The 21,083-nt window shown below is 44.1% G+C and overlaps 1 protein-coding gene across 1 annotated transcript in view; it reads left to right on the forward strand.

Annotated features, from left to right (window-relative positions):
* The first annotated feature begins 2,450 nt into the window (after positions 1 to 2,450).
* LOC146642750 (NACHT, LRR and PYD domains-containing protein 12-like) overlaps positions 2,451 to 21,083 on the forward strand; it is a 31,863-nt gene continuing 13,230 nt past the window's right edge. The window contains exons 1-8 of the mRNA XM_085397189.1: positions 2,451 to 2,940; positions 3,993 to 4,119; positions 4,449 to 4,580; positions 6,389 to 6,520; positions 8,143 to 8,378; positions 8,483 to 10,271; positions 14,722 to 14,895; positions 16,987 to 17,166. Of these exons, the coding sequence (XP_085253315.1) occupies positions 4,019 to 4,119; positions 4,449 to 4,580; positions 6,389 to 6,520; positions 8,143 to 8,378; positions 8,483 to 10,271; positions 14,722 to 14,895; positions 16,987 to 17,166 (2,744 nt within the window). The 5' untranslated portion in view covers positions 2,451 to 2,940; positions 3,993 to 4,018. The remainder of the gene's footprint in view (positions 2,941 to 3,992; positions 4,120 to 4,448; positions 4,581 to 6,388; positions 6,521 to 8,142; positions 8,379 to 8,482; positions 10,272 to 14,721; positions 14,896 to 16,986; positions 17,167 to 21,083) is intronic.

Raw genomic sequence — 21,083 nt, forward strand, 5'->3', positions numbered from 1 at the left:
CACTCGAGAGTCAGGCAGCTTAAATGTGTTTGTCTTCATCTGTAGTTACGTTTCATTGGCTGGAAATGTGCTAACTGGAATCCTTCATGAGTCCAGATGAACAAAAACAAGTGTTTACTGCTCCACGCTGCACGAATCTGAATCAAAATCACTCAGACGCGCCCACGTAGGCATTCCACTAAAACCATGTGACCACCTTCACCTTTAAACCTGTCGTGAATAGAATTTTAGACTCTTCACTTTATTTTGAAAGAACAGATTTGCAGGAAGTGCGGCTGCTGCAGAAACTCTTCACTTTTCACTGGCTTTAATCTTGAAGGTTTCTCCAGATGTGGAACTTTCATGCTAAACATTCAACATCTGACGACCGTCTCCGTGTAAAACACTGACAAACTCAAACTTTATACGGTAACTGACAGATTTATTCCTCCATTTTCAGGCATTTCACAATGAACTTGGATTAGTTTGATGATTTTATTCACGTTGGTGAATAAAACCAGCCAAGAGGCTGATTCCTGCAGAGGAGGAGGCAGAGTGGAGGAATCTGCAGGTTCTGTCTCTAACACACAACCAGAGCTTCAATCATAACGTGCACATAATAAAACCATGATAATAATAATGGATTGGATTTATATAGCGCTTTTCAAGGCACCCAAAGCGCTTTACAATGCCACTATTCAGTCACTCTCACATTCACACACTGGTGGAGGCAAGCTACAGTTGTAGCCACAGCTGCCCTGGGGCAGACTGACAGAAGCGAGGCTGCCATATCGCGCCATCGGCCCCTCTGGCCAACACCAGTAGGCGGTAGGGTAAAGCGTCTTGCCCAAGGACACAACGACCAGGACAGAGAGCCCAGGGATCGAACCGGCGACCTTCCAGTTACAGATACGCTTCCCAACCCCCTGAGCCACGGTCGCCCCCCCCTGATCGACTCTTTTAGCCTGTTTCCTCTGGATCGAACAGGATCTAACAAACCCCAGCTTCTGCTGGGACACTGGTCAGCATGGGAGGAAAAAGATGGCTGCCGTGTTGCCGTTTCCTGTCTTACACCAGGGTTATACTTCCTGTATCTGTGGGTCTGAGTTTTTAATCAGAGGATGAACTTAAAGCTTTCAGTCTGCTCTACAACCCACCACCTATCCACACGTCTGCTAAGTGGACTGGAAATCAGTAAAACTTCTACCAGACTTTAGTAAATATTGCATTAAGATGAGCAGACAGATTTTAATCTCAGCATCGTGCACACAGATTTTTCAGGACACTGGAAGAGTTCCTGCCGTGGATTTAGATGTTAGTGTTGTGTGGATGATCCCATTCTGTGATCTTTGTGTTACTAACACTGATGACACCACCGTTATTGGACTCATCTCGGACGGGGATGAGTCTGCCTACAGGAGGGAGGTTGAACGTCTGGTGTCCTGGTGCAGCCACAACAACCTGGTGCTGAATGCCCAGAAGACAGTGGAGATTATTGTGGACTTCAGGACGCACACAGCTCCACTCCCCCCCATCATCCTGACTGACACCCCCATCACCTCTGTGGACTCATTCCGCTTCCTGGGTACCACCATCACCCAGGACCTGAAGTGGGAGCCCACCATCACCTCCGTCATTAAGAAAGCCCAGCAGAGGATGTACTTCCTGAGGCAGCTGAAGAAATTCAACCTGCCAACACGGACGATGATGCAATTCTACACTGCAATCATCGAGTCCATCCTCACCTCCTCCATCACTGTGTGGTACGCTGGAGCCACTGTCAGGGACAAACAGAGACTGCAGCGTGTTGTGCGCTCTGCTGAGAAGGTGATTGGCTGCAGACTCCCATCTCTGCAGGACCTGTACACCTCCAGGACACTGGGGCGTGCAGCTCGGATCTCAGCTGACCCTTCTCACCCTGGACACAGTCTGTTTGACCTGCTCCCCTCAGGCAGGAGGCTCCGGTCCATTCGCACCAGAACCTCTCGCCATAAGAACAGTTTCTTCCCCTCTGCTGTTGGACTCATGAACAATAACCGTATGACTGTTCCCACCACTAACACCCTATGCTGTGTTCACTGCATCATTCCATGTTTGGCACTGATCACCACCTGCACTCATGTATATATCATGTATATATCTATCTACTTAGCACTTTTAATTCTTATTCTTATTTTTATTTTCATGTCTATTTAAGCGTAATTTATGACAGTATGTTTGCACTGAAGCACCGCAGCAATTTCCTAATGTTGTAAACCTGCTCAACATTTGGCAATAAAACCCTTTCTGATTCTGATTCTGATGCTTTTACACTTTAGGACCCTCGAGACCTCTGCTGCTCAGCTGTCCTGATCGCTGCCTCCACTTTAACCAGAGGCTGTAACCTCTGATCATTTCACCTGCACCGGCAGTAAAACTCTTCTCCAGAACCAAACGTGCCATAAACCCATCACAGCTTCATCATCAGCTCAGTCTCAGCAACATGCAGACGACCGAGCAGCAGAAACTCTGCAGGGAACGTCTGAAGTCTGTTCTTCAGTTTTCCCAGCTCACTGTTTATTGAACATGAGACAGAAAAATAACTTCACCTTTAATGTGAAACTTTTATCGCCTGTGACATGTTTGCAGGAAGTTTTCATGCTGTGATTTAGTGTCACAGCCATAAATATCACACAAGGTAAAAACTACAAGTCCCAGCATCCTCTGTGTTTAGGGAGGAGCAGTGAAAGTGAAAGTGTTGATCCTCCGTTCAGAGCAGCAGGAGGAGGAAGGTGGAGCTGAGGCAGGTGAGTGTTAACATGAATATGTTTCTTCTTATGACATAAAATAATTCCACGCTGTTCGTGTCTGTGGGTGAAACGTGAGGCCGGTCGGCTCCTCTGAGCGCTGGTTTCCTGTAAGTAGAGAGGAAGTGAGTTTAGCTGAGAGAGCAGGAGGAGAGTGAGAGCTGTGCTGAGGCAGGTGAGTGTTAACACCGCTCTGACATTACTGTGTCTCTGTGGCGGGAACAACAGGCTCCGTCAGTGGAGGCAAAAATAATCAGACTTTGGTTTTTCAAAGGAAACTACTTTATGTTGGGAGAAGCCGCGCGCTCATTGGATAACGACTTGTCAATCTCAAGTTATTAGCCAATGAGCGCGCAGGTTCACAGTAAGACCCGCCCTTATCACGACGGGTTTTAAAACTAAAATGGCGACAGAAACTCGGTGAGTGGAGTTCAGGCTGACTTTATGAAAGTGCGACGTTTGAGCCACTTCCTGTTCTCAGTCCCGGCGTCCTGATCACCGAGGTTTCTGTTGCTCTGATGTCTGATATTGATTATATCGGTAAACAGGCTGTAGGCAGAAACATCAGGTCTGATCTGAAAATCCCTTCAGAAACAAACTTTAAGAGTTTTATGTCCGTGAGGCTGTAAAACTGTAACGTGTCCTGTGATCCATAAACACTCTGTGATGAATAATCTGAAGTCGTTTTGAGCCTGACAGTAGTTTCCTGTCACAGAGCAGAAGCTGCAGGCAGTTTTTGGCACCTTTTATATTTAATTTATTCCAAAATAAATCAATAAAGGTAGAAAAGAACTCTCAGTGACATTAAAAATCTATTTTTAAAGACAGATGTGACCAAGTGCAACAAATATAAGATGAGATGTTTACAGATATTTGAAGTATTGATCATATGTAGAACACAGAGCAGGTCCAATAACAGAGTCATCCTGCTCACAAACAGCAGTTTGGTTTCATGAGCTCACTTCCTGCAGTGATCCTCAGCTTCTCTCCAAAGGAGCCGTAACATGTGGGCTCCTCACCATGATGATGATCCCAAACACACGGAGTTCCTTCATCCACCTGATCATGTACTTATTAAATAATGTGATGGTTTTGGTGTTTTTTAAAGACTTTGAGCCTCTAAAATAACTGGTTTGGACTTTAGGGCCAAAGCTCCAACATTAGAAAGCCGTCAGTGTGATGCTTCCAGCACAACAGCACCTCTGAGTGTGTGTGTTTACCTCTCAGACTAACTCCACCCTGACATCAAGAAGATGGAGGAAGAGGACGGAGCAGCATCCAGCTGTGTGTCTGTGAGGAGTGACGGGGTTACACAAACACCTCCACCTTACAGTCATGGACCTGCAGCAATAATGTAAGAACACTACTAACTTTATTAGTCATTTCAACATAACCATGACAGAATCATTGATCTGTGATTGGTTCAAACTGTTTGATCTGAGTTTGATTTTTATTGACTTGTTTTCTTGCTAAGATCTGAACTCTGTAAGTTTAAGTGAAGTCAGTGCAGCAGAATCAGAGAGAAGAGCTGAGAACAAACTGAGTTCATTCAGAGACAGAAAAAACTGGCTGATGATTGGCTGACCTGTCAGCGTTATGAGGCAGACACAATATCACAGAGGGATCAGCTGATCATATGGCTGTCAGAGAGAACTGATCAGTTATTGATGTTTGTGTTTGCAGAGGTCAGAGGTCACAGTCTCCAGTATCCAGCTGTGTGTCTGTGAGGAGTGACTGGTCCAAAAACAAACCTCCAGTCTTCAGTGATGAACCTGCAGCAACAGTGAACTTCAATCATGGAGCTCAGCTGACCATGTAAGAGAGCTGCTGACTCAGAGTTCAAAAGTTTTTTCTATAAATGTTCTGCCAGTGACATCATAACTTAACCTAACACTGGTCTGTGTATGAAGTATCATTTAGTGGCAGTTGTTAAAGTTGTATAATGATGATGCTAGTTTGGGGTGTATTTTCCTGCTGATGCAAATGCATCTACTTTGCCCTTTGTCTGGTGCTTTGGACAAAGACGTCCAATGAAACTCAGAACGACACAGTTTGCACCACCAGCAGGCAGAGGAAGTGGCTGACATCCAGAAATCCTACCAGTGGCTGAACAAAGCTGGACTGAAAGACAGCACAGAGGCACTAATCATGGCAGCACAGGAACAAGCTCCGAGCACAAGACCCATAGAGCCCGGGGTCTACATGGCTCTTTTTGGGGGGGTTGTGTTGTATTAATAGTGACTTTGTTTCTTTGGACCTGACCAAAATCTTTTGTTTTTCAGTTCAGTTGCAACATTGACTAACACTAATGCAGGGGTCGGCAACCTGCGGCTCTTTAGTCCTTACAGTGCGGCTCCTCGTGGTTTGGGAAAATAAATTAGAAGTATTTAGCTGAAGTGTATTTTATTTATGTTCTTTTTTAACTTGTAGTTCTAAATTGGAAGATTATTGTGATATTGAAATATAAAAAGAAAATTATATTTTATTATTTTTTCATCGTTCAAATAAGCGTCACACTCGTGGAAGCCGGTGTACCCGCCGAAACGCCGTGCATTTATCGAGACTTTCAACCCCAGGAAGGCCAATTATGGATCTTCGGATCCACATTATGTCAGCAGCTGTTCTCCACCGTGAACTACGTTAAAAACAAACACCGCTCACGCCTCACAGACGACAGCTTACAGTCCTGTAAAGATGAAAGTGACTTCGTACAGCCCCGACCTGCAGACGCTGTGCGCAGAGGTTCAGGAGCAGAAGTCCCGTTGTAAACATATCACGGCAGACCCGACGATGTTTGCATGAACACGCTTTTCAGCTTCTCTTTATTGACCACTTTTTGCACACGGTTGCTATACGCACACAGCCGGCTGTAGCTTTGCAGCTCACAGCCCGACACACACCAACACAACAGCACAGACGTTAAGGCGGCGAGGCGTGATTGCCGCTCAGGTGCGTCCACCTCGCCGCTGCAGACCACGCCCCGCCACACACATTAACCAGGTAAAATACATATTTAGGCAGAATTTTGCAAATATCTATTTTTCATCTTTCAGCAGCATAGAGCTTTTTTTTCCAATTGTTTTTTAAAAGTCAGGTCAAGGCTCCAAAAGCCCAAAGGAGATATAAGGGTGGCGGCTCACAGCAGTTTTTGTTTGCTACATCATTTTAGTTCAGCTGGGTGTCTTTCCTTTGGTTATATTTCTGTAAGAGTTCAAATGTGTTCATTACATAAATAACATGTAATTTTCTCTGTAGCACTTCATGGATTTCATAAGCAACACACCTTAGTTGTTCACACAAAGCATAAAGGTAAAAAACAGTATATACAGTGTTATCTTCATTCTAGATGTCAAAAAGTATTTGTGGCTCCCAGTGTTTTCTTTTGCGTGGAAACTGGCTCCAAATGGCTCTTTGGGTCCTGAAGGTTGCTGACCCCTGACCTAATGGTATATTTTTTTTAGCTGGATCGTTCTATAAAAACATGAATCAAATCTGAGAAAAGTTTCCACCTGACCTGTTGAATGTTATTGAAGCCAGAAGTTTGCCTTCATACTGTGTTTCTTGCATGCCTTTTGTGGTGTACTAATTGATGTGAAATGAATGCAATGTGGTTGTGTTTGCAGAGGTCAGAGGTCACAGTCTCCAGTATCCAGCTGTGTGTCTGTGAGGAGTGACTGGTCCAAAGACAAACCTGTAAACTTCAGTCATGAACCTGCAGCAACAATGTTCTTCAATCATGGAGCCCAGCTGACCATGTAAGAGAGCTGCTGACTCATTTATGGGTGTTTGAAATTCTGTGACCACTTTGTAATTTTAGTTTATATTTTAAAGTGTTTTTATTTGTAGTTGCCTGTATTTTTATTACACTGTGTGTAACGTGGTGGTTTGTGCTGTTTGGGATTGTTTTGGTGTATTTGTGTCAGAACATCAGATAAATGATTTCATCACATTTTAAAAGAAAGTATCAGGATAATAATCTGAACTGAGTCATCAGAAATAGAAAGATGGTCTCAACAGGCCACTGAGCTGATCTCCAAAGAAATGCAGAAGATTGAAGAGTCCGAGGCTGTTTATTTGTCACAGGCATCGTCATACACGTACAACACAGTGAAATGTGCTGAGCTGCTCCTGTGACTGGACAAAACATTATAAACGATCATTAAATGAAATAATGAAACATTGTGCAGATGTAATGTTAAAGTGCTTTGTGCCACATTAGCACAGCATGTACTGACAGAGCAGTGCAAGCAGAACAAAGCAAATGAGCAAAGTGATGTAAACAGAGTAACTGAACAGAGTGAGCAGAGTAATATCAGCAGTAATGAAGCAGCAGGATCAGTGTAGCAGCGTGTGACGTCATAATGAATCAGGTATGATCTGAAATATGACAGTGAGACAAGAACATGATGTAAGGTCCTGTTTAAACCCTGATGGTGATGCTATGAGGGGAGCATGTTCTGATTTAGGACTTGGATGGTCTGAGGATAGAAGCTCCTCTCTGTTTGTGTCCTGATGGTGCAGAAGCTTCTGCCTGATTGTAGAAGGAGCTGAAGCCAGCATCATCCCAGAGGTGAAGCTCCTCTGTGTGCAGACCTGAGGTCAGATTCCTCCAGGCTGATGTTCAGGATCTACAGAAACGTGTGGTTGTAGTTATTGCTGCACTGTGTGCTGACAGCAGATACTCAGAACAAAGCGCTGCACACGTGTTCTTTACAAACATCTGTACATATCAAATATGGATCATGGCAGTGAATGAACACGTTTCTGTCATTTGTTTCATTGGCTTCTTTTTTCTGCCTGTGTTCATGTGATTAATGTCTAACACATAAACAGGTTTGTAATCAAACATCACATCATCAGGGAGGCATCATGAAACAAAGTTACTGCTGGAGGCTGAACTCAATTTGGTGGCAATGTTCAAAAATATCACTCAGATCATTTCAAAGCTTTTAGTTCTTCTTCTTCACTTCTGTAAAATAATAGAAAGGAAATCAGAACCCAGAAGTTCACTTCCTGATGACTGAACTCTTTCAAAATAAAGCTGAAAGCTCTGAATGTGACACCGCTGCTCCACCACAGTTTTTAGAGGAGGTCAAAGGTCAGTTCAGAGTGATGGATCCCAAACTTCCAGTACATCCAGTGAAGGACATAATCAGCTCTGTGATGAAGGCTTTTACTGTGGAGTTTGTAGGCTGATCACTCTGTGTTTAATAAGACAGGCAGGAACAGCAAAGGAAACTTGGATTCTGAACTCAAACACAAGTTTCTCCACTTTGACTTTTCTCTGTGACCATCAGAGCTTCTGCACAGTGTCATCAAATCTGGATGTTTGTCACTGACAGTCAATGATTTTAGTGATAAAGAAATGTGTTCACAGAGGGAGGAAGAGGAGTGGTGTCTGTGAGGAGGAGCAGCTGTCCTGCTGTGCTTTGTGTCAGGACGTCCTGAAGGATCCAGTCTCTACCAGCTGTGGACACTGGTTCTGCAGACAGTGCATCTCCTCATACTGGGACCAGTCTGCTTCATCAGGAGACTGGTCCTGTCCCCAGTGTGGAGAAAGATCCAGAAGCAGAGCTGGACTGCAGACAGCCAGTCAGAGCAGCTGTGTACAAAGTAAGACTGAACATCTGTCTGCTGATGGACTCATTTCTGAAAACTGGACTTCTTGTTGTTGTTCAGACATTGAAGAGTTTTCTGTCTGTTTTTCTTTCTTTCAGCAGATGTTGGTCTGCAGGAGGTTTTAGATGAACATAAGATCAGTCTGAGGAGGAGATGTGAACGTGTGACTGAAGGAAGTGATGAAACAGGAAGTAGAACCCTCCTCAACAGGATCTACACTGAGCTCTACATCACAGAGGGACAGAGTGAAGAGGTTCATAGCCAACATGAGGTGAGGCAGCTGGAGACAGCTTCCAAGATGGACGCCCTCCATGACACTCCAATCAGGTGCCAGGACATCTTTAAAGCCTTACCTGACCAACAGAGACCCATCAGAGTGGTTCTGACCAACGGCGTGGCTGGTGTTGGAAAAACCTTCTCAGTGCAGAAGTTCACTCTGGACTGGGCAGAGGGCTTGGAGAACCAACATGTCAGTGTGGTGGTTCTGCTTTCATTCAGGGAGCTGAACCTGATCAGAGAGGAGCAGTACAGTCTTCTGGAGCTGCTCCATGTTTTCCATCCAACACTACAGAAGGTCACAGCAGAGAAGCTGGCTGTCTCTCAGCTTTTGTTCATCTTTGACGGCCTGGATGAAAGCAGACTTTCATTGGATTTCACCAACAGGAAGCAGCTGTCTGATGTCACACAGAAGTCATCAGTCAGCCAGCTGCTGACAAACCTCATCCAGGGGAATCTGCTTCCCTCGGCTCTCGTCTGGATAACTTCCCGACCTGCAGCGGCCAATCAGATCCCTCCTACATGTGTTGACAGGCTAACAGAAGTACGAGGCTTCACTGACGCCCAGAAGGAGGAGTACTTCAGGAGGAGATTCAGTGATGAAGAGCTGTCCAGCAGAATCATCTCCCACATGAAGACATCCAGGAGCCTCCACATCATGTGTAGAATCCCAGTCTTCTGCTGGATCACTGCTACAGTTCTGGAGCACATGTTGACTACAGAGCAGAGAGGAGAGCTGCCCAAGACCCTGACTGACATGTACTCACACTTCCTGCTGGTTCAGACAAAGAGGAAGAAGAACAAGTACCACGAGGGACATGAGACGAGTCCACAGGAGCTGACGGAGGCTGACAGGGAAGTTCTTCTGAAGCTGGGGAGGCTGGCGTTTGAACATCTGGAGAAAGGAAACATCATGTTCTACCAAGAAGACCTGGAGCAGTGTGGTCTGGATGTGACTGAGGCCTCGGTGTACTCAGGAGTTTGTACAGAGATCTTCAAAAGAGAGTGTGTGATCTTCCAGAAACCAGTCTACTGCTTTGTTCATCTGAGCATCCAGGAGTTTCTGGCTGCAGTCTACATGTTCCACTGTTTCACCAACAGGAAGTCAGAGGTGCTGAAGGACTTCCTGGGAAAAAAATACAACGAGTCATCTCTGGATGATTTCCTTAAACGAGCCATGGAGAACTCCCTCCAGAGTAAAAATGGCCACCTGGACCTGTTTGTCCGCTTCCTTCATGGCCTCTGTCTGGAGTCCAACCAGAGACTCTTAGGAGGTCTGCTGGGTCAGACAGAGAACAGTCCAGAAACCATCCAGAGAGTCATCAAGAACCTGAAGAATAACAAGAAGTTTAAATCCTCTCCTGACAGAAGCATCAACATCTTCCACTGTCTGATGGAGATGAACGACCTCTCAGTACATCAGGAGATCCAAGAGTTCCTGAAGTCAAAGCAAAGGTCAAAGAAACTCTCTGAGATCCACTGCTCAGCTCTGGCCTTCATGCTGCAGATGTCAGAGGAGGTTCTGGATGAGTTTGACCTGCAGAAGTACAAAGCTTCAAAGGAGGGACGACTGAGACTGATTCCAGCTGTGAGGAACTGCAGAAAGGCTCGGTGAGTCCAGATGTGATCATTACATCATTGATCAGTGTCGGTTAATAGTTTAATGTTTAAATTAAAAACACAGTCCTTGGTTATAAAGTGCTTTACAAACACCAACATTACGGCTAACAGCTGGATTCTCCTGTTTCAGTGCAGCTAGCCAAACAACAAAGAGCCACTTGCTGCTAAAGACAGAGTGAAAGTGGACGGTATATCCTCCATTCTTAATGTAAAACACATGCAATGAATTGTAATGCACCATCTGTGTTTCCCTTCATGCAGTTTTCTCTTTATGGTGGACTTGGATATTTAAATGTTTACCTCCTGGAGAGTCTTGTTCACTTGATTAGTTTTTGTGAAGGGGATTCTCCTCACCCCGTCTCCAAGGGAGACACCAGCTACCCTTCAGAGAAAATTTATTTGCCCCACTTGTAACCACGATCTGGTTCTTCCAGTCACTGCCCACAGCTCGTGACCATAGGTGAGGGCAGGGACGTAGATCGACCGGTAAATTGAGAGCTTCGCTGTCACGCTCAGCTCTCTCTCTTCACCACGACAGACCGGTACATCGTCTACCTCACTGTTACCGCAGCAACGGTCTGTCTGTTGATTCCTGCTCCCCTCCCCCTTCTTTACACGACCCTGAGATACTCAGACTCCTCCACCTGGGGCAGGAACGTCTCTGACCCAGAGTGGGCACTCCACCCTTTCCCAGCTGAGGACCATGATGCTGATCCTCATTCACACGGCTTCACACTCTGCTGAGAACAGCTCCACTGTGAGCTGCAGGCCATCACCTGATGAAGCCAACAGAACCACATCCTCTGTGAAAACAGAGACCAGACTCTGGCTGTATCCCAATTCAGGGTCTGCAGCCTTAAAGGCCGCATTTTAAGGCCGATTACGTCACAGCGACGCGACGAAGGTCGCTGCTCGAAATGCGGCCCTCAAATGCGTCCTTAATTTCGCTGAATTTTAAGGACGTGGCGGTGTAGACTTCATATAGTATACTACTATACTATACACTATTATTAGTGTAGTCTACTATTATACTATACATATCTGTTTTTAACAGGGAATCTTGATCATGTTACATTTGACTTCTGTTGAGCTTCTTGAATTGTCACCTTCAGTTCCTTTCCTTTACTCTTCCAGTGTCTTTGGTTTAAATGTATTTACCCTGATAACTGCATATGAAACAGTTGACCTCTTTTCACTCACTATTATCTGTTTGCCATAAAAGTGTTGGTGATGTGTTGGGAGAATCATTATTTTCAGTCTCTTCTTATAAACATAGTGAGGCAAAGATGTGGGTCGTGGTCCCTGATAATCAGAAGTGTCTGTGTTCTGTTACATGTGACGTTAGAGAGGTTTTAGTGGAGATAAAAACAGGACCAACATCACTCGTGACTGCTTTCCTGTCTTCAGTGTGTTTACTGGTGGAGCTCGTCCTCCTGTTGCATCTGTCACAGCTGTTACGCTCCTCTGTGACTCCTCCTCTGTCTGCTGTGACACTGCAGGAGTTTTTGGTCATGGCGTGTGAATAACTGCCGAGGTCGGCTAGGACGACGCCACCACTCGTTGTCAGACCCTGTCACGCTGTCTGGTGTCATCTTTAGCCGAGGTTATTAAGAACTTCAAAATGAAACCAGTCTCTGTTTTCAGTCTCCGCCCTCTTTTGCAGCTTTGAGCCAGGTTGTAACACCTGTTAAAGTCACCACCTGTTGTGACCGGGGAGTGAGATGAGTGTGAGAAAGATGAAAACAACGTCTCATTCTGACTAGTTACTGGGAACTGATGTGTGATGATGCAATAACAAAGATGACTGTTTCTATGATTTTCTGTTTTATTAATTGTTTTTATTGATGATAAGGACAGGCAGAGGAGATTGGATGGATTTACTTTGTTTTATTATTTTGCACTGAAATGGAGTCCAGTGTACAGTCCTTGGCGTTGCACATTTTAATATGTTTTAGCTGAGACTGTAGTGGGCACTCTTTAAATGTCGGGTCAGTTTGTCACGTTAGAGCCTATTTGTGCCTGTTAGTGCTGCGATGACTTCAGACCGAGCTGACTGAGGGGTCTAAGCTCATGATGCCACCAGCAACACCCGGGTCATGCTGCAGAGTTTTCAAACCCCGCTGACACTCGACATAATTTACTCAGGTTATATCAGGTGATCTAAGAAAGGCCGCTTAGAAAGAAAAGCGAGTGCACTGCTTTAAGTTTCTTGAAGATGTTTAATCCGAACATTCAGCTTCTTCACTTCTAAAACCAAAAAGTGGAGAGTCCCAGATTTCAGTGTTTTGGTTCAGTTTAATGTAAAAATGGAGATGAAACACATATAAAGGCTGGTTTACACCACTGAGCCCTGCTCTAAAACACTGACACAGATCTGTCTGTGAAGCTGGCTTTAACAAATAAGAGCTTAAAGTTTTAAAAACATGTTTAGCGCCGAACTGTCCACTTTACTGTCTGTAGCAGGAAGTGGCTGTTTGGCACTGAAACGGGAGAATCCAGCTGTTAGCCGTGATGTTGTGTTTGTAAAGCTCTTCATAAACGAGGACTGTGGAGGAGGAGAGCCTGTGTGAGTCAGGTGGTTCACCGGCCGAGTGTGTCAGCGGCAGAAACAGCTGATCAGCGCCGTTTTATGCAGTAAAATAATCTTTCTGTTCCCAAACACATCCACACAGTTTACAACATAACAGCCCACTACATGCACATCACACCACAAACATGCATAAACTTAAACATAAAATATGTCCTGTACCTGTGTGATCTCTTTAAGTAACTCACAGAATATCAACACTAACGCCACAAGTTTGTTGGTATTTTAACATTTTAACCATTGATTTTGAATTAAAACCAACAGTTAATATATTTTTGCACCAGAGGAAAGAGCAGCAGAAATATTAAGACAGATAAATCATTCTGTCTTCAGTCTCCATGAACAGCATCAACATCCTCTGGTGAAATTTCTCTTTCCTCCTTAAAATATATTAAATGTCAGTTTAATTCCAAATTAATGGTTAAAACATGTATGTCACATATGAACATCAGGAAATAAAGAAAAGTGACTGATTCAGTTCCATATATGCTCCAGGGAGGCGTTAAGGTTCATTGAAATTGTTCAGTTATTAAAGTTTAATCTGAGCCGAGCTGACTTCCTCAGGAACAAATAAACACCGAGATAAACTTCACCTTACAGATATAATCTAAATGAATCATATCCAATCTCAGAGAGTTGACAGTCAGCTGTGTGCTGGGAGACATGTTTGTCTGCAGTGTACGAGCTCTGACCGCTCCCCAAAAATGTCGGAGTGAATACATTAATATTAAAAGTGTAGCTGGTGACACAGAAACAGAGGATTTAAGAAGTTTAAGTGTAGGTCGGGTCCACACATGTCCAAACACCTGTGCGTAGTCCTGCTTGTTACTGAGAAACGCACACTAATAAAATGGCCATAAGGCCAAAGCAATGGTTTTGACTGGGGTTGACCCCGCCCCCACCCTGAGTGTGGATGCTGAGAGAAGGGCCAGCTGTGAATATGAGGCTGTGGGAGCAGATGGAGAGAGAGTATGTCGGGGTATCCCAGTACAAACTTTACTGGGGTCAGAAATTAGACAGACTCCAGTTCCTTTGTTTGATTTATCTAGTTTGATGTTAGGAAAGAGATTCATGAGATGGAAAAACCTCCCAGTCTACTGAGATTCAGAAATGATTTGTACACATGGAAACTCCCTGAGTGGGAACAAAGAGTGTCCTGTCAGGAAGAGCATTTGGAATATGGATGTTGAGGATGTGACAGTGCCTGAAATCCTGCTGCTGTTCTGAACCATAGTTTCTGATCTGAAGGTCAAACAGAGTCATGATGGTTGTTTCTATTTGTCCCTTTTTAGTTTTGTTTCCCTGAAATCAGATGTGATATCAGCAGCTCTGAGTTCATTCATCATTATTGTCCAGTGATGACATTTCTGCTCTGTTTGGTGACAGTCAGCAGATTTTTCCTGCGTGTGGACGTGAACAGTCGTACCTGACAGCAGCAGGTAGCAAACAGAGATCGTCCTTCCAGCTGGAACTCTTCACTGAGCTGAGCTCATTCAAAATGTTCTAGATTCAAGACAGGAAACAGTCCACATGTGTGTCTTCACTCTGACTCTGGATCAGATCTCAGTGACAGACTGTGGACATTATGGAAGCCTAAATGTGACACCATCTTCCTCCTTCATCTGCAGATTAAAGCCAAACAAAGATTCTCATTAAAAGTCTGCAGGTCTGAGAGAGACTCAATCGTTGTGTCATGTCAAACACAGTAAGAGGAGCTGAAGCACAGATGTGAAGAGCAGATGTTCATCAGATTATGACCTCACTCTGTTTTGTCTTCATATACATTCAGTCTGTGTTTATAATGCAGACTTTCTGCTTTTATAATAACACATTTTGTATTTTCTATGATCACAGACTGGCTGACTGTGGACTCTCAGGGACTCATTGTGAAGTTGTGGCCTCGGCTCTGAAGTCCATCCCCTCCCATCTGACAGAACTGGACATGAGTGAGAACAAGCTGCAGGATTCAGCAGTGAAGCTTCTGTGTGCTGGACTGGAGAATCCAAACTGTCGACTGGAGACTCTGAGGTGAGTTCACTGACTGCAGCTGTTGTTGTTTTTCTATATTTCAGATCTTTGATTGATGTTTGAAACTTTCTTTAGTTCCTAAATGTTCAGGATGTGTCTGAAGACAAATGTGAAGAAGTTTGAGTGCTTTCAGAAATATTGTGTCTTTCCAAACGACTGAACAACAGTTTTTCCTCTTGGCTCCAAATAGAAGTTACAGACTTGAGCAGCGTTCATTTAAAGGCTGACAGAAGTGGAGTGGTGATGGGGAGATGTTTGACAGGACAGCTTTTCAGCCTCCACAGGTTCATGTTGTGCTCCATCAGTCAGTGAAGATGAAGTCAGTACTGGTGAGGCTGTAGAGTGTGTGAGGGATGTGAATGAGGCTGTTGGAGATCTGATGATAGCAGATAAAAACAGGCTGCAGAGACTTTGAGCTTGTGTGGAAACAGACAGAGAAAAGAAAGACATGAATGTCAAAGCTAATAAAGGTGAAGTTAGGAGCTGTGATGATGTTCATGTATCAGAAGCTGATCTGGCTGCTACAGAGACGACCCACACAGCTGCTGTGGTGAGGTTTGTGTTAAAGCAGAGGAACACAGGCCCAAACATGACAGCAAAGCAGGTTTCAGGCTCTGTGAGAGGATTTCAAACAGAAGCTGGAGAAGAGAAAGGACTACAGAAAGAAGGCAGCTGAGACCAGTCCAAGTGTTTCCATGGAGCCCAGTCTAACATTCATTTATACACTAACGTACAGAAGTGAACGGGAAAATGAATCCATAGTTTCAAATGTAGAAATAGTTCTCAGTTCATTTACAGAGTTTAATACAGTTCATGAGGAAATGTTCAAAACAGCAGCTGAGAAGAAATCTGCTTCACAAAGTTGGATCCAATTCCAATAGTTTGCAATGCACTTGAACGCAGCGTGAGCAGTTCACTGCCTAACCCCACAGAGACTGTCAGTCTGGACTTTTCTTTATTTCTATTGGCTGTCAGTGAGATTTCAGAGCAATCAGAGACTGTGGGTCTGTGTATGAAGTATAATTCATGTGCAGTTGTTGAAGTTGTAGAATGAGAAATGGCAGTTTGGGGTATTTCCTGCTTTCATTGTCCTGCTTGTGCTGATGAAAATGTTTATTGACGTGTGAATTCATTCTTCAACGCTCGATTCTGCCTGAACAACGAGAAAACTTTGCTTTGTGTAACAATTCAAAGCACTGAAGCATCGACTTATTTCATTATCCAACAATGAAAACAGGAAACACAGACAGCTGGCCTTCAAAGTAAAAGCTGCTCCTTTTGAAACATGTTGGTGGTAAAATGTAAGAAGAGCTGAAGCACATAAATGATCTACATGCCAAAATATTAAACACAGTTGATATATTTGTGTGAGTGTTGTGATTCAGGTGTAGATGTCATAATGTACATATAGCAGAGTTTTCTCTTCTAGATCAGCTGATCAGAGTAAGGCCAATCAGCTCTGAGCATGCTCAGTCTGAGTTATGGAGCCACATACTATGATTCACCATGGCAACGGCATGAGCAGAGGCTCCGTGTGAATCCAGAGGAGCAGGAACATGAATGATGACAGTAGATGATTGTGTGAAAGTGCTGGAAGAAAATGAGTGTGTGATGTTCTTTCAGTGTTGCACTTTGTAGACGCTCCCTGAGCACTGGTCTCACAGCCAGCTGCACATAGAGACCAGTGTTGTTAGTCCAGGTCAGAAGATGACTTGTTGGAATGAAAATGAGCTTGTAGTTTGTCTGCTTTAATAATGTGACTGGAAAAAGGTGTTGGACTTCAAATATGTCCATTTCTGTCACACTTCACCTTTAAAAGTGAAGCCATGTGGTTCCTGGAAGGAAAAACACGACTTTTTCAAGTCTTTGTCCTGTTTTTATGAGAAATGTACGACTTTAATGTGAAACATTCAGAGTTTTTTCTCTTGTTGTGTTTGTTTGAAGCTGCTTCCTGTTGGCTTCAGCTGTTTGGAGTTTCCATTTTCTAAACTTCTACATTCTGAACCTTCTTCAGCTCTGAACAGATGATGAAACACTGAATGATGTCAAGCACTTTGTCTAATAAACTTACATCTTTCATTCTTTATACAGATTGAAGAGCTGTGGTTTGTCAGAGATCAGCTGTGATTATCTGGCAGCAGCACTGAAGTCCAACCCCTCGTATCCCACAGAGGTGGACCTGAGTGGAACCTACAGCAACCTGAAGGATTCAGGAGTGAAGCATCTGTGTGGTTTCCTGGAGAATCCACGATGTCGATTTGAAACTCTGGGGTCAGTCAGCATGTTTTAGTTGTGCTGAGATGAATATGATGTGAAAGTTGTGCTGACACTAAACTGCAGACATCAGGCTGATATTATACTGATCCACACTGAGGATCTTCATGGTAAAGTCTGTTTTCTTCTTCTCTGGTTTAGTCCATTGACTGCAGCAGAACAATGTTCACATTTCAAACAGTGATACTCAACGTATGGCCCGCGGCCCACACGCGGCCTGCCCACCTTTCCTGATTCAGAGAGAGGGGACCCTGATTAACTGTGTAGCTTCTTCCTCACAGTTCTAAGTATCAGACACAACAATGAATAATCCACAGCTGACTGTCTTTAGCAGGTCAAAGGTCACGGCACACAGCACTCTGTGAAACAGTTTGGAGCAGGAATTCTTGCACATTTACAAACTGACACTGCTGCACGGCATGCTGGGTAATGCTAGCTGCTCAGGTATGGGCGTGCTAACGGCTGTGAGACTCTGTGGCTGCAGAACACTGAAGAAGAGAAAAGAGAGGTGGAGGATGAAGAAAAGAGGCGGAGATGAAGCAGAAGTTAAGCTCCAGAGAGGAGATGTGTCTGTGTGGGTGGGTGATAGGTTTGTAGCTTGAACCTATTCGCTGGAACGTTGAAGACAATATAATTACACAGCAAGCAAGACACAAAGTAGGCAAAGTTCTTCTTGTTACTCATTCAATACAATTCAATTCAATTTTATTTATATAGCGCCAAATCACAACAAAAGTCGCCTCAAGGCGCTTCATAGATACAGAGAAAAACCCAACAATCATATGACCCCCTATGAGCAAGCACTTTGGCGACAGTGGGAAGGAAAAACTCCCTTTTTACAGGAAGAAACCTCCAGCAGAACCAAGCTCAGGGAGGGGCGGGGCCATCTGCTGGTTGGGGTGAGAGAAGGAAGACAGGATGAAGACATGCTGTGGAAGAGAGACAGAGGCTAATAACAGATATGATTCAATGCAGAGAGGTCTGTTAACACATAGTGAGTGAGAAAGGTGACTGGAAAGGACAAACTCAATGCATCATGGGAATCCCCCGGCAGCCTACGTCTATTGCAGCATAACTAAGGGAGGATTCAGGGTCACCTGGTCCAGCCCTAACTATATGCTTTAGCAAAAAGGAAAGTTTTAAGCCTAATCTTAAAAGTAGAGATAGTGTCTGTCTCCCGAATCCGAACTGGAAGCTGGTTCCACAGAAGAGGGGCCTGAAAACTGAAGGCTCTGCCTCCCATTCTACTTTTAAATACTCTAGGAACAACAAGTAGGCCTGCAGAGCGAGAGCGAAGCGCTCTAATAGGGTGATATGGTACTACAAGGTCATTAAGATAAGATGGGGCCTGATTATTTAAGACCTTGTATGTGAGGAGCAGGATTTTGAATTCAATTCTGGATTTAACAGGAAGCCAATGAAGGGAAGCCAAAACAGGAGAAATCTGCTCTCTCTTTCTAGTCCCTGTCAGGACTCTTGCTGCAGCATTTTGGATTAGCTGAAGGCTTTTCAGGGAGTTTTTTGGACATCCTGATAATAATGAATTACAGTCGTCCAGCCTGGAAGTAATAAATGCATGAACTAGTTTTTCAGCGTCACTCTGAGACAGGATATTTCTAATTTTAGAGATGTTGCGCAAATGGAAGAAAGCAGTCTTACATATTTGTTTAATATGTGCGTTGAAGGACATGTCCTGGTCAAAAATGACTCCAAGGTTCCTCACAGCGTTACTGGAGGCCAAGGTAATGCCATCCAGAGTAAGAATCTGGTTAGATACCATATTTCTAAGCTTTTCAGGGCCGAGTACAATAACCTCAGTTTTATCTGAATTAAGAAGCAGAAAGTTATGCATGAGGGAGACCTGCCTGGAGCCAAGTGTCGTTCCCCATAGCACTCCTTTTATTGTGGTTACATGAATATGCATAGGGTCATTAACATATGACGTCTACATAGGTATACATGTGAACAAAGAATACTGTTTGTGTGTGTGTGTGTGGGGGGGGTGGGTGTGACCCCATAAATGACTTCCCTAAACCTGCTGGTCTGGAAGTCCAACAGTTCATCTAAACAAAAGGCACTTAGCCTAAAACAGATATAGATACGTTTATCCTGCCATAAAACAATAAAACAAGGTACGACCTCTTCCCATGCTCCCAGGATGTAGGTGTGCATTCCAGTGTGGAATACACACCAAGCCTTTGCAGCCTGCTAAAGATCACACATCCTATCAGTACGCAATTGATTATACACCTCTAAGCATATATGGTTAAATATTTCTAAGCATAAATGACAATCAACAATACAAAACCTAACAGCGGGGCTCAGGCAGCTCCGCCCACACAGTGACAGTGAAGCAGGTGAAGAGTAATAAATGAAGACAGCAGACAGGATTTGATAAGCTGATGTACAAACATGTAGAAACGGGTCCATACAGACTGAAGCGTGTCTCCTTTGCATCTTCCATATTTGATACTGAGAGTTTCCAGAAGAGCAAACATCAAACACGCCTCCAAACATGTGACGAGTCAGACTAACATCATTTCTACAGAGAACAGTGTGAGCTCTCAGCAGGTCACTTCAATAAGAAGGACAAAGTGCAGCAGGAATGACTAAACCCACTAACAGTCTGATATCCCCGTGTTCCTGTTGTTCTACAGCATCATCATTAATGCTGCTCCACCACCATCACTGCAGCTGACCAATCAGCTTCTGTCACGTCATGTGACGCTCTGTGACTCAGACTGGAGAAATGCTAAATGGCTAACCTGAAGCTAACCTGAGAAACAGTCAAAGTACTGATGATTCCTACAAAGTGTGTGTGTTCAGTATGAGATGAGTGTGAATGAAACCATGGAGGAGTGGGCCGTGGCTGCTCTCACACACGTTTGCTGCAGGGGCGGATCTACAGAAATGTTCATAGGGGGCAAAATCAAAGCCATTATTGTTGACACATATGCAGCTGTTACATCCTGTAATATGCATTAAATATGGTTCAAATACATTAAATGCATTAAATATACATGTTTCATATAAATAAAGTCTACAACTGTGTTTTCTTCAGCCCACATAAGGAAACAGTTGAGTCAGATAAATGTCGTGTCCAAATTCATGGGCTGCATCCTCCTGAGGCCGCATTTGTAGACCGATTACGTCACAGCGACGCGCCGAAGGCTGTCCAAATTCGTAGACTCCTCCGAATGCAGCCGACAAATGCGTCCTCCTTTTCCCCGAATTTGAAGGATGGGTCGGGTGTGTCCTTCGTGGCCTACCATATCCCAGAATTCATAGCGCGGCCCAGCCAAACTCCAGTTTCCAACAATGGCGGCCGCTACTAAGTTTTAAAATTACTCATACTAATCTTTCTGGGTCAGAAAATAAACTTTTAACATATTTTCAGGCGAGAAAGTAGTTGTGTAAACATCAAATATCTGCTCGGTTTATCAAGATACCGCATATTTGCAAAAGTGCTTCGACGTTTTCGGAGACGTCTGCTACCCACCAGCTCGAAAGCCAGCCGGGAGCTCGAGGGTCACTGAAGCCGCCGAGAACGGCACAACTCCCGGCACATCATTTTCAGATCACCGCGGACTTTCGCTACTCAGGTTAAACGTGATATATAAGTCACTTAGACAACCTCAAAATGTTATTGTTTGGCTTTTTTCAGTGTTTTGTTTGTTCGTGAGTAAATCGGTTTGGCTGAGATTAAAGTTATTAGATTAGATAAAATAAAACTTTATTAATCCCCCAGGTGGGTTCCTCCTTGGTCTTTACAGAGCTGACTAAACGTCAAACAGAAAACTGATTAAACAGAAGTATGAGACGGTCGAGAATTTACGCCAGTGTCCTGTTATATTTTAGATAGCAAGGAGCAGACGGCTGAGTTTATTAAACTCCACCGAGACAGCGGTGACGCT

This window comes from Rhamphochromis longiceps, linkage group LG23, assembly GCF_057381845.1.
Source record: "Rhamphochromis longiceps isolate RC_006_pf linkage group LG23, R_longiceps_female_GT1.1, whole genome shotgun sequence".
In the NCBI taxonomy this organism is placed as follows: Eukaryota; Metazoa; Chordata; class Actinopteri; order Cichliformes; family Cichlidae; genus Rhamphochromis; species Rhamphochromis longiceps.